Genomic DNA, 12,715 nt, shown 5'->3' with positions numbered 1-12,715 from the left:
CCTTTTCACTATTCTACTCTGCAAAGCTTTTGAGAGGAATCACTTTCAGTGTTATCCCAACACATCCTCTTCACACTCTTTTTGTTTCATTATCTTGGCTCCAACAATTATTTTCCACCAGAGGCAGGCTTAAAGTTGCTCACTGTTGCATGTGGAAGCTCTTCAGGCAATAAATGAGATGCTCAAGCAAAGCTTCTCACAGCCTTGCTTCCTGAAGATGCCCAGGAGCATCTGGTAGGGTTGCCATCACTGAAATGGATGGATTTCACCATTCAGCATTGGTTTCTTCACCATCAATGTGTTTAGTTTCAAATGTAGCAATCAGACAAGGGCTTACATGGGAGTAAGCCCTACAAAACATAATGAGTCTTACTTCCAATCGTTTATAGAATTGGCTGTAAATAGTAAATCATGAATGGGAAATATTGAAGACGCGCAACAAAAAATTGTGTATGCAGCTTTGTTTTAACTTTATTGACTAGCTTGATTTCACAGACTTCATTGTTGTTATTATTGTTAGTCACCATCCAAGGTTTCCAGAACAACTTTGAAAGTAGCTTTGACATATATATATTTCCCCCCCTTCCCTACTGGCTTCCCTGCTTATTTAAAATTTGATTTGATTTGAATTTTAATATACGTAGGTATCTACTTGGGTTTGAATCAGTCAAATTGCACGTTGCTCTGGGACTCATTAGAAGACACCATGCTTAGTTTGGTAGCAGCCAGTGGGACACATGGCAAGCGTTAGGGTTCCTTTGCATCAAAAGGGGAGGGGGGAAACAGAGGCATAGAGACAATTAACTTCTTTAAACCTAAGAACAGTAGGGGAATTTAAATACATGGCACAGCAATTTTAGCTCAGTCACTTAAACTATCTGGGAAACCTACATCCAAGTCTATATCAATCCTTCTTCTTCTCTTTAGGGGCTTCTTCTTCACCAGCATCCTCTTGCTCATCTTCACCTTCCTTTTTCTCTCCCTCATCTGCTTCCTCAGCAGCCTCTTCTTCTCCTCCCTCTTCTTCTTCTCCTTCTCCTTCTCCGCCTTCGCCTTCTTCCTCTTCTCCTTCACCCTCTTTAGATTCTTCTTCCGTGGCTCCTGGAAGAAAAGATACAACAACAAAAAAAGTGTGAATGGTTCGCTGCAGCATGAAGTAGGCAGAGTTGGCAATGGATGCTGTTCTATAGTCACTTGGAGAAGACCAGGAGTAAGCCCTGCTTGAAAGGATTTCATGGTAATACATTTCTCAACATGAGAAGGCAAAGGGAGGGGGCAGAAGGCAAGGACAGCAGCTGCCCCCCTCACTTCCCGGGCCTTCCCAACATGGATAGTTCAGGCAACACAAGTAATTTCTCATGGGTAAATGCAGGAAAAGGGGGGGTGAAAGTGGGTGGGGGGGATACCATGCCTCAGAGCAAATGTTCAGCTGTGCCCTGGCCTCATCTCTTGGATTATATGAGAAGAGCAGGCAAGTAGCATAGTAGATTATGGGTTGTAGTCAATGCTGATTCTGCTCCAAACAGACCCACTGAAGTCCACAGACACAGAATCACAGAATTATAGAATTGTACAGTTGGAAAGGACCCCAAGGGTCAACTAGTCCAAACTCCTACAATGCAGGAATCTCAACTAAAGCATCCATGACAGGTGGCCATCCAACCTCTGCTTAAAAACCTCTAAGGAAGGAGAGTGCACCAACTTCAGAAGGAGTTCGTTCCACTGGGGAACAGCTCTTACTTTTGGATTAGTACAAAGAGGGTGGGTTTAAATTGCAACAAGGGGAAACTCCATTTTGTCCAGAAGGCGGGTGCTTTCAAGACAGTGCTTCTTGAAAATAAGTCAAAGTTTATGAAGAGCTTTTTGGATTAGTCAGACATCCAGTGGAAGTGAGGTTCATTCATTTCAGTGCATCCACTCTGAATAGGACTAGCATTGGATACAACCCTATGTTTGCTCTACTTATTAATCTGAATGAGAAGGTTCCTTTAAACCAGTTTCTGTGCATGCCCAGGGATACTATGCACCATGATGGAGAAGAAGGGGGTTCATGCTTTACCTCAAGTAGCAGAACATATTGGGCCAGCCCTGTTTCTGAAGTCTTCAAAATAGATTTAAAAAATATTTTTTCTGATTTTAGCTAATCTTGGATTCTTTGATTCTGCAAATAGTTCTGTTTAAATGGAATAAATAATACACTGGAACCAACAGCACTCTGCTCCACAATGGACACCATCTCGTTGCAGCAAATGGAACCAAAGCAAATCCAGATAAGAAACTTCAAATGTGCAGGCTTCTGAGATTAACTCACTAGTGTTTTTAAAAATAAAATAAATAAATAAATCCTTACATATCATACTATGTTTTTCATATCAGCAAAAGTGTTGTTGTTGTTGTTTTTATAAAAATCAGAAATCAATATCTACAGGCTAAAGCTCCTCTACTGGCTAGCAAGGCCAATCTTACACTTTAATAACTGTTGATATATACTATTGTTGTACTGTGTACTTTGGGTCTATGTACCACAATAAAGCTGTGTGTGCGATTTTTATAAAAAGCTAAACCTTAATAATAGGAAATGAATGACATAATTCAGCTATAAGTGTCATAATTTGGGGCTAAAACATCCCTAAATTTAAAAGTTCAGCCATTTCAAAATATGTGAACTCATTAAAATTTCAAATTTTGCTCTTTTTGTTAGGGAAGGGAGAAAACAGCAACTGTACCTTCTTCCTCTCCTTCCCCTTCTCCCTCTCCCTCTCCTTCCCCTTCTTCTTTCTCCTCTTCCTCTCCTTCTGAAGGGGGAGACTCTTTGGCCTCTTCTACTTTGGATGCTTCAATCGTCTCCTCCACTTCAATCTGTTCTTCTTGCACATGGCTGGAGTAATAGGCAGGGAAGGAGCGGGCGGACATCAAGTAGGAACTGCTCTGCAAACCGCTGTAGGCTGACCTTCCAAAGGTGGAGCCGCTCTGTGTATAACCACTGCTAATGCTGCCAACACTGGTGAAACTAAGCCGGGTCTCTTCACCTTCCAGAAGTTTCCTGGGGGAGGGGGAGGAAGAAGCACATGAGCATCAGGCGATTGGCATAATTGAAACCAAGATGGAAATTTATTAAAGAAGATTGCTATTAGACAATAATATCATGTCAATGGAGTGAGTAAAATGCACGCGCGCACACACACAAATCAATCATATTTACATGCACAAACCAAAGAAGCAGCCCTGAGGAGATGGCTTCTGCTCTCAGAAAGCAAGCAGTCTGGGCCCAGGGGCATAGAAGCACCCATTTCAAGCTTGCCACGCTCTTCTGACATCATCAAACAGATCTCTATTCTCTACTTTTTGCCTTCTACTCACCTTCCCTTGTCTTTGTAACACTGAGGGCATGGCCTGATCTTCTATTTGTCTGAAGCTATAATTTTATAAAATTTATATAATCTGCTGAGCTTCAGTTTCCAAAATGCACCCTTTGGGTGCCTTCCAACTACTCCCAGAACCTGTCTGAGAGTCAGGAGGCCCCCATCTTCTCCATCTGGTGCCATCTGTTGAGAAGCTGTGCATGATCATCACCATCAAAGCTGAGCAACCATTTCTTTGAGGCAGAGTCTTCATCTGCTCAAAGAAACTGCAGATGACCAAGGCTGTATGTGGCATCATTTGGGGGCAGGATTCATGATTCATGTCAGCTGAGGACTGATACTCAGATGTTCATTTTCACATGGGATCACCCTCACTAGATGATTGTGATGGTGGTGAAGCTGCCTTCAAAGTGCCTTCATGAACTTCAGGGCCTTCATGGCCATACTTTCAATACTTTCATACTTTCAATGGCCATGAAGTCTGGTCATAAAATCTATTTAGAAGCTTTGTCAATTTTTAAATCTTCACTGGTCTGTGAAAGACCAATGCAGCTCACAGCTATACTGCTTGCCGAATTCCAACAGAAATGTTAATTCTAAGTTTTCAGTGAAATCATATGTTAGAGATCAGTTAAAATTATTTATTTTGGAACTAGCTGAAGCAGAGAAACTGAACAAAATATTGCACTCCTGTTGTCAAACATTGCGTGTGTAAAGGCCACCGCCAATTTCAGCTGAAAGCACTTAAATAAAAAGGTGAATTAGGACCACAGTCTTCAACACACACACACACACACACACACACACACACAAATACATTTATTTATTTTTAGATGGAGGGATAAATAAATCTGTGATTGCTGAACATTTTCCTGAGATTACCTGTATGCTGCTATTTCAATGTCCAGAGCCATTTTCACATTGAGGAGATCCTGATACTCCTTCAGATACCTAGCCATTTCACTCTTTGTAGTTCTCAGTTCATTTTCTAATTTGCTGACTGTATCCTGTTGGGAGCAAGGACAGAGATAAGAGCACGAACTCAATCATTCTAGTAAAATTTAGAGAAATGCCACCATTGGATGGGTCAGAGGCTACATTCTTTCTTCCTTGACAAAGGAGAGTGTTCCTCACATTCAGTGGTCCAGTCACTTTGTAATGCTTGAAATTTCAAAAGGTATCTGAAACTTCTAACTTTTTTTCATGTAACCCATCACAAGCTTGTTTGCATTTCCACAAATTAAAAAAACCAGACAACTTTCAGGAGGGTTTGAAAACTAGTGTTGTATTTCTTCTAAGCCGGTCTATTCTGTATGCCCTATGTGTAATGCTGAGTATATGCCATCTATTTAAAATACACCTCCTGCAAGATTCCTGGGAACTGTAGTTTGCTAAGGATGGTGGGAACTGTAGCTCTGGTAAACAACAGTTCTCAGAATTGGGGGGGGGGGGGCTACTTAAAGTGCTCTGTGTGTTCACAGCCTAAATCATTTTTTTTTCACTGCTGAATTTGTTGCCGTTATCCATGGTTAAGAATGGGGCTAGAAACCTGGTCCACAAATTTTGTTAAATTGACTTAAGATTTAAAGAAAGCGAGTTTATACCTAACTTGTCCTAACAGAACTTGCTTCTACATAATGGGCACAATCCACAGAAGCCCAAGACACACCTATTCCCTTTGCTTTCTTTACGTTACTTGCTGTAGATTGGAGAAAATCTTCTTATAATGCTGGTCTCATTCAAAAACCAACTAAGGCTACAAACTTAGGAGAACGTCCCATTGAACTCACTTTGACTCACTGCTGGTATAGGTAAGTTTGCACTCTTGCAGCCCCTTAAAGACTAAGAAACATTGTCACATCAGATTTCATGGGCTAGATGAAGTGCTCCCAACCTTTTTGGGTCTGGGGGCACATCTAAGAGGCTTGCAAGATGCCTGTTTCAAAGAAGAAAAATTGGTGGTGCTCAAAACCTCCCCCCTCCCTCAAACCCAAAGAAATCAGAGATAGAAAGAAACGGGCAATACATCCCAAAACAGGCACACTTTCCCCAAGCAACCAAAACAAAAATCCACTAAAAAAAAAAGCTTAAAACTTCAGAGGGGCCTGGAACCTTGTTGAGTATCAAGGATTATCTGAGATTGTGGTGGTGCCCATGCATGCCATGATGGGAACCCGAGGGCTAGGCAGTGCACCTGGTGAAGTGGATTTGAGTCCTCAAAAGCTTGTGCCATAATAAATGTGTTGGTCCTTATATTGTGCAAAAAGACTAGTTTTGCAGCAACAGAGTAATATGGCTATGATTCTGGAACTTGTTTCATCAGATCAAACTCCAGAAACAGTCAATCTTAAATTCAGCTGCTGCTATTTTACTAAATTGTAGGTCAAATTGACAAGAACGTATTCTAGTTGCAGTCCTCAAAGGCTACATTTAGAGGGTTGTTTAATGCATAATGAGCTCCCGGTAGTTCTTTTTTCCTGTGCTTATCATTAATTCTCCCTGTATCTTTTGAATTTTTCAGCATGATCTTGCTAATGAAAGTCATGAAGAATTAACACAGTTTCCTCTTCATGGGATATCAGCTTTTTAGTTCAGTCTTCCAGCATAATAACAAATAGGCATGGCATAAACAAAGAAACATCATTTATTTTAATGTACTCCTTATGAAGAATCACACCCAGACTTAAAATTATATTCATGCAACTGAATAGTACTTTAACTATACATTGTTAATAGCATGTATTTGATTTTAGCTGTTGACTATAATGCTAAGTCCAGTGAAACTGGAACATTTGGTTTTATGCTAGTTTTAAATTCATTGATTATAATGAGACAAAGGATGCAACGGGACTTACTTCTGAGTAAGTATGCTTAGGATTGTACTGTATGTATAGTTTTGATCCAAAAGCTGAAGCTTAATCAGTTTATAGTTTGTGCTGCCTATTAAATTGTAACAGTTGTATCTGAATTAACTGGAGTATTTCTAATTCTTTGTTTTATAACAGGGAGCATTTTATAACAGATTTTTCTCTCTCTATCCCTGCAGATATCATTGAATCATAGATAGAATCATAGAATTGTAGAGTTGGAAGGTACCTGAAAGGTCATCTAGTCCAACCCCCTGCAATGCAGGAATATATTGAACTGGGAATATATTATATAGTTGCCAAAGTGAGGAGTTTCATATCAGTTTTTCTGTATCATTTCCATATCAGTTTTGAAAGGTGGTTTCCCCCCTCTTTTTTCATTTTGAGAACTTTCCATTTAAAAACAACAGCAATGGAACTTACTATTTAATGTATTCTTAGCACTGTCCATTTATCTTTTTTTTTTTTTTTTTTTTTTTTGCTTGCAAGGCACCACAAAGTAACAAGAATTAAAACAGAAGAAAATTTAAGTCAGACACATTACAAGGGTTTAAGTTCATTTGCTCTTGTTCTTACCAAACTTTGTTCAATAAATTATGGGGTGACCCTGAATTTAGGTCTTAGTGTAACAAGAAATTGCATTTTTAAAATCTCTACCAACTCCAAAACCTCCCATACAGCCTAGTTTAAAAATGAACTGAGCTAGATAAATTGGAATCTAGATTTAAGATTTTGATTCTGAATTATGCTATATCACGAGGGACTAGATTAGAATCAAGGGACTAGATTAGACTCAACCTCCAGTCATATGATGCTACAAAGATTATTTAGTTCCCTTTAAATATTAAAGACCCCAGGGAATAAGTTGGCTTAAATCTAGATAGGTTTGTGTGGTGTGTGGTGATACAGCTGGTGCCTTAGAATTTAAGAATAAAAAGGATAGACAACATTGTTACATGGCTAGGAATCTTGTATTGCAGCAAGCAGGCATTGATTTCAGACCCTGGTGTGCTGGACAGCTCCCAGGTTAAACTGGGTGGGGCAGAAGTGGAGGCGGATGTTGGTGCATCCTCCAGCAGATGTTGGTGCATTGCACCATTACCTACTTGGAGGCTGCTGCCACGTTTTGTTGGGATCAGAAAACCTAGCTCTTTGTCTAGGACAAGAGACAAGAATTACATTCTCCAAATGTATTAAATGGAATGCATGAATTTTAGCCAACTTAAACACTTTAATCATGGCAGTATTGAACTTGTGTGTATCCCAAAATGTCTCAAACATCTAACATGGATTGATTGAGAAGCAAGTTATCAAGGGGTGATGGATACAGGGGACATTGCCATTTGATGGGTGACTTTTACAAACTCAGCAAGATTTGCCTGGTGGTGCATCTATGGGCAAAAGTGACAGATAATACATAATAATGCCTAAAGTGATATGCGGTGGAAAGGACCTGTTTCCTTCTCCTTAGATGTGTCATGTGGTAACCTGATAAAGGGCACATATTTGATTCAAAGGGTGTTGTGAAGAGACTGACTGTTATTTGCCGCCACCACTTTCTCAGAACCTCCTAAAGACCCAAACAAGCAGCCTAATTCACAATCTAAGCAGAATTTAAACAGATATATGACATTTGTGTTTACTATGACATAGCCCAACTACCAAGTGAGTGCTTATGGGACTGCACAGATAAATCTCATGGAAATCCATGAGGTTGGCCAATGTTTTCTAAAACCACTTTCATGGAAGCATAGTCCATTAAAACCATGTACCCAAGCAAACTTCTTTCCACTTTGCATTATAATAGGCTAAATCCCAAGCATCTTGAGCTGTGGATTAGGGTGGGGTTCTAGACCACCCTCCTTTGGTTTCAGCAGAATTTACTTAAGATTCACAGTCAAATTACATACTTGCACAGGAGAGAAAAATGGGGGTGCAAAGTAGATAGTTGGCAACCTCATGCCACACATGGAGAGACATCATTTTTTCCTGCCCAATCATACAGTTCAGTCTTAATCTGACTGAATCTCCACATTGATATGAGAGAGGGGGGGGAATGCCACAATACAAAATTGCTTGGAAAATAAAAATTGGGGATGGGGAGCAAGGAGAGAAACCATGCTAATACCTATTCATTAGCAAGCACACATGCCACATGGACTGTTATTAAGAGCACTGGGCTATTTCTATGCATTTTCTAGCTGAACAAGTTCTGGGGTTGACTCACTTCAAGCTTGTGTCTCAGGGGTCCCAAACACTCTACCTTAAATGAGAAGATGCCACCTGGAAGTAAGCGCCATTGATGGCATCGGAAGTGGCTTCCCAGTCAGTGCTTAAGAAGTCTGTCAAGTCAGAGTGGGTCTGCCTTGTGCAGCAGAAATGTCTGCTGCAGACACACCCATTGTGTCCTCTGGCAAACAGAAAATGTCTGGATGAGAGCTGCACATCCTTACACCCACCTTGGACCCTATCATTGGATAGCAGCTGCCCAAGCCAAAGTACAAAGGTGTTGAAAGACACACACAACTGTGCTTTTCAAAGTCTGAAAGCAGTGTGTCTATGCTGGAGAAGGGAAAGTTAACCTTTTCCCCCTGTGCTTTTTTCTCTAATAAAAATCCTGTCACCCCTCTTGGGGGTGGGGAGGCATATCCACACTCATGGCTGCATAAAGCATGGAGACACTCTTTCATACAAAGGAAACAGAGTGGGGGGGAGATGCCAGCGGTAGCTTCTCCCCACACAGTTGCAGAGGAAAGGATACCTCCTCCCATGGGCAGGGTGGGGTGGGTGGTTGCTACCTTGAGGCAGTGAGGTAGTTGCCCCAGGCAGCTGATTTTGAGGTGTCATGAAAGGGCAGCAAACTGATAGTTATTAATCATGCACTCCAATGCAGATCTACTCAGTGAGTATAGGACTGCAGTTGTACTTCGTTTCCTTCTGGGAGAGGGGAGAGAAGGACACCATTTGCTGCAGGGCCTTGGACAGCAAAAAAAAAAAAGTGTCTTGGGTTGGCTCCTCTCATCCATGCTCTCTCCTCCCTTCTGTCTGGTTGCAAATGAAATGCGCTCAACAAAAACTCCACCAGCATCCTAAGAGCCAGGGATTGGAAACCTGCGGTCCTCCAGAGGTTGTTGCACTCCACTTCTCATCAGTCCCAGCCAGCTAAGCTGGTGGGCTCTGGAAGAGCACAGGCTCCCCATCCCTGGGTCGGGAGTGCCACCAGGACCTACAAATCCCCAGCACTCAGCCATTAAAGCTCAGTGGGTGACCTGGACCAGCCGCCAGCGCTTTGCCTTGGAAGAATGGTGGGGGTGTCCGTGTAATAAAAGGATAAAGACCCACCTGGAGGGAGGCGATGTCGGCGTTCTGCTTTTCCTCCAGCTCCTGCAGCTGCTTCTCGAGGGCTTCGTTCATGCCACGGGTGGCTTCAATCTCCAGCGTCTTGGCCTTGAGGAGGCGCCGGCTCTCGGAGACCTCGTCCTTGGCGGCGCGGACGGCGTCGGTGTTCTTGGCGGCGCTCTCGGTGAGGACGGTGAAGCGGCTGCGGAACCACTCTTCGGCGTTCTGCATGTTGCGGGCCGCCAGCTTCTCGTACTGGGCGCGGATGTCGCGCAGGGCGGAGGAGAGGTCCGGCTTGGCCGAGACGTCCATCTCGACGGAGAGGTGAGCGTACTGGATCTGGGCCTGGAGCTCGGCCAGCTCTTCCTCGTGCACCTTCTTGAGGAAAGCCAGCTCGTCGAGGAGGCTGTCGATGCGCTTCTCCAGCTCGGCGCGGGCCAGCGCCGCCTCGTCGGCGCCTTTGCGCACCTCCAGCAGGCGGGCCTCGGCGTCCTCGCGGCTGAGGATCTCCTCCTCGTAGCGCGCCTGCATGGCCCGCAGGGTCTCCTCCAGGCTCTCGCGCTCGCCCTGCAGCGCCTGCTTCTCGTGGGTGGCCTCCTCGGTGGCCAGGCGCAGCTCGCGGATCTCTTGCTCGTAAAGCGCGCGGAACCTCGACGGCTCGGAGTGCTTCTGCCGCAGCACCAGCAGCTCGGCTTCCAGCACCTTGTTTTGCTGCTCCAGTTCGTGGACGCGCTCGATGAAGCAGGCGAAGCGGTCGTTCAGGTCCTGCAGCTGAGCCTTCTCCTGGCTCCGGATGGTCTTCAGGTCGTTGCTGATCGCCGCCACCTGGGTCAGGTCCAGGCTGTCCACCGAGGGCAGCAGGGAAGAGGACGACGACGTGTAGCTCCGGCGCACCGACACCGACGAGACGGGCGCCGAGAGGCTCGAGTAAGTGGAGCGGGCCACCCCATAGCCGCCGCCGCCGCTGCTGCTCCGAGCGCTGGACAGGTGCACCCGGGAGCTGTCCACGTAGCGCCGCTTGTACGACGGGAAGTAAGTCTCGTAGCCGTAGGTGCTCATGGTGTCGGCTGCCGCTCGGGCGCTGCGAGAAGGGAAGAAAGAGGAAGAGGAGAAGATGCCGCCGTCTAACAGAAGGGGAGAGGCTGCTCTGCGGACGGCTGCTCACGCTCGCTCCTATTTATACGGCCGGGAGGCTCTGACGCAGCTACGACAGCTCGAAGGACTGGGTGCCAAAGGAGCAGAGCGAGGCTCTCTGCGCAAAGGGAAGGCGGGCAGGCGGAGCCTTTCCCCGGCCAGCCAGCCACCCCTTGCCTTTTCCGGCCTTCCCAGTGCAGGGGGCCCGAGTATTTCCCGTGGAACGACTGGGCCCCTCCCCTTCCCTTTTAGCCACGCCTAGTTCGCAACCCGTCACGTCTTTTGTCGTGCTCTTTCTTTAAAGATGCAATTTCACTGTTACTATTACCTGCAATAAAGTGTTGCAGTGCAGAGCACGACTGTCCAGGGTTCTAGCCAGCCACGCCCTTTCCCTGGACTTTCCTTCCCCTCCCGCCCGTTATTGGACCCAAACAGTTAGCCTTATGAACCAACTCTGCAGGCTCAGGCTTCGCCTCGCTAAGGTGTTTTTTTTTGGGGGGGGGGATAGTCTTCCCCGGAATGATGTTCTGCACCTATACAAAATGTAGAGGTTCCCCCTTGTCCGTGAGTGGTGCCATTTTGGCCACGTAAGGATTAAATATCTGGGTTTCTATTCTCATTATTATATTTTTATGTTGATAGCTTGATGAAAATGGCCACGTCAATATGCAGCAGTGAAAAAGCTAAATCCCCTGGTAAGAAATGTTAGGAAAGGGACACAGCTGAATGGTCAGTGTGACAAGAGTTGCATTCGTAGGGCGGCTTGTTCCTTCCCAGACATTTCTGTAACTGTTAATTTCCACAATATATCTGAGCTTTCACACAATGCAAAAGCCACTTCCAGAAATATAGTGGAATACAGATAAAGTTTAGTGCTCATTTCCATGTTATGTTCTATATTCTTCTGTATTCTGGAAGTGGCTTTAATTCATATGAAAGCTCAAATATAATGTGGAAATTAACATCAGGAAAATGGAATAAAGTGCTGTGTGAATGCAGCTACTTTATATAAATCTACAGTTGGGCATGTTTCTGATACTACTACTCCCTGCCTGCCTCCCCCACCCCCACTCAGGTGCATTTAACCCTAATTCTCCTTTACAGTGGCAGGTATGGCAGTGAATTAGCTAGACCAGCATTCATTTCCTGTGGTGAGCTGGATTAGAGCCAATAAATTGAAGCTCATTCCAGATAAGAGTGAAGGATTGTTAGTGTGTGGCTCCTTTGACTGGATAGGTGGAGTTCAGCCTGTGCACAGTTTGGGGGTACTTCTGGGTCTACCGCTGTCACTGGAGGCACAAGAGTCTTTAGTGGCTCAGACTCCCTTGCACCAGCTTCTGCTAGTAGCAACTTTATCTGGGTTGGGATAGTCTGGCTTCTGCTGCCTAAACTCTGGTAAACTCTAGGTTAAATTACTGTAATGCATTATATATGGGGCTGCCTTTGAATGTGACTGGAGTGAGGTTTGATCATATAACACCAGTCCTCACCCAGCTGCATTTTGTGTTCTCATTTTGCATTTTTATCTTGTGAACCACCCTGTGATCTTCAGATGAAGGGTGGTATACACATTTTATTAACAAAACAGCAACAACAATAACAATGTTCACCATGCCTTAATCTGAGCTAGAGCTAAGCCCCAGAATTGGTTCTCTGTGCCACAGCATGGCAGGATGTCGTTTTTAAACATACATGCCTCTAAAGTATTTATTTGCTTCCTTTCTCCCAACTTTCTGCTAAGTATCTCTGCCCCCTCCTCTCACAACACCCTTTGAGGCAGGTCCAATTAATAGTGGCACCATCTTACGAGCTTCGTGACTGAGTGAGGATTCAAACTTGAGTCTTCTCAGTCCCACCGCTGAGCAATGCCAGTCAAGCCTAAAAGACACAACGTCATCAGAGATCCAGATCTCTAAAACAAAACAAAACAAAACACAATACAGTGGTACCTCAGGTTACATACGCTTCAGGTTACAGACTCCGCTAACCCAGAAATAGTGCTTCAGGTTAAGA

General features: G+C 44.4%; 1 protein-coding gene across 1 annotated transcript; it reads right to left on the bottom strand.

The window, feature by feature from the left end:
* Positions 1 to 446: 446 nt before the first annotated feature.
* Positions 447 to 10,921, bottom strand: NEFL (neurofilament light chain). Its single transcript, XM_080982466.1, has 4 exons — positions 9,572 to 10,921; positions 4,245 to 4,369; positions 2,727 to 3,043; positions 447 to 1,101 (listed from the first exon to the last, which is right to left on the bottom strand). Exons 1-4 carry the CDS (start codon positions 10,625 to 10,627, stop codon positions 905 to 907), a joined length of 1,695 nt encoding a protein of 564 aa, XP_080838592.1. The 5' UTR covers positions 10,628 to 10,921; the 3' UTR covers positions 447 to 904.
* Positions 10,922 to 12,715: the final 1,794 nt, after the last annotated feature.

This window comes from Podarcis pityusensis, assembly GCF_964106645.2.
Source record: "Podarcis pityusensis genome assembly, chromosome: 15".
Taxonomy (NCBI): Eukaryota; Metazoa; Chordata; class Lepidosauria; order Squamata; family Lacertidae; genus Podarcis; species Podarcis pityusensis.
This window is presented reverse-complemented; position numbering and strand designations above follow the sequence as displayed.

Bases quoted from the DNA above. Each gene is read 5' to 3' on its own strand.
- NEFL (XM_080982466.1), bottom strand. From the start codon at position 10,627: ATGAGCACCTACGGCTACGAGACTTACTTCCCGTCGTACAAGCGGCGC. The intron at 4,370-9,571 runs GTGGGTCTTTAT...TGCTCCCAACAG, and splicing joins CCGACATCGCCTCCCTCCAG to GATACAGTCAGCAAATTAGA. The intron at 3,044-4,244 runs GTAATCTCAGGA...CCCCTCCCCCAG, and splicing joins ATTGAAATAGCAGCATACAG to GAAACTTCTGGAAGGTGAAG.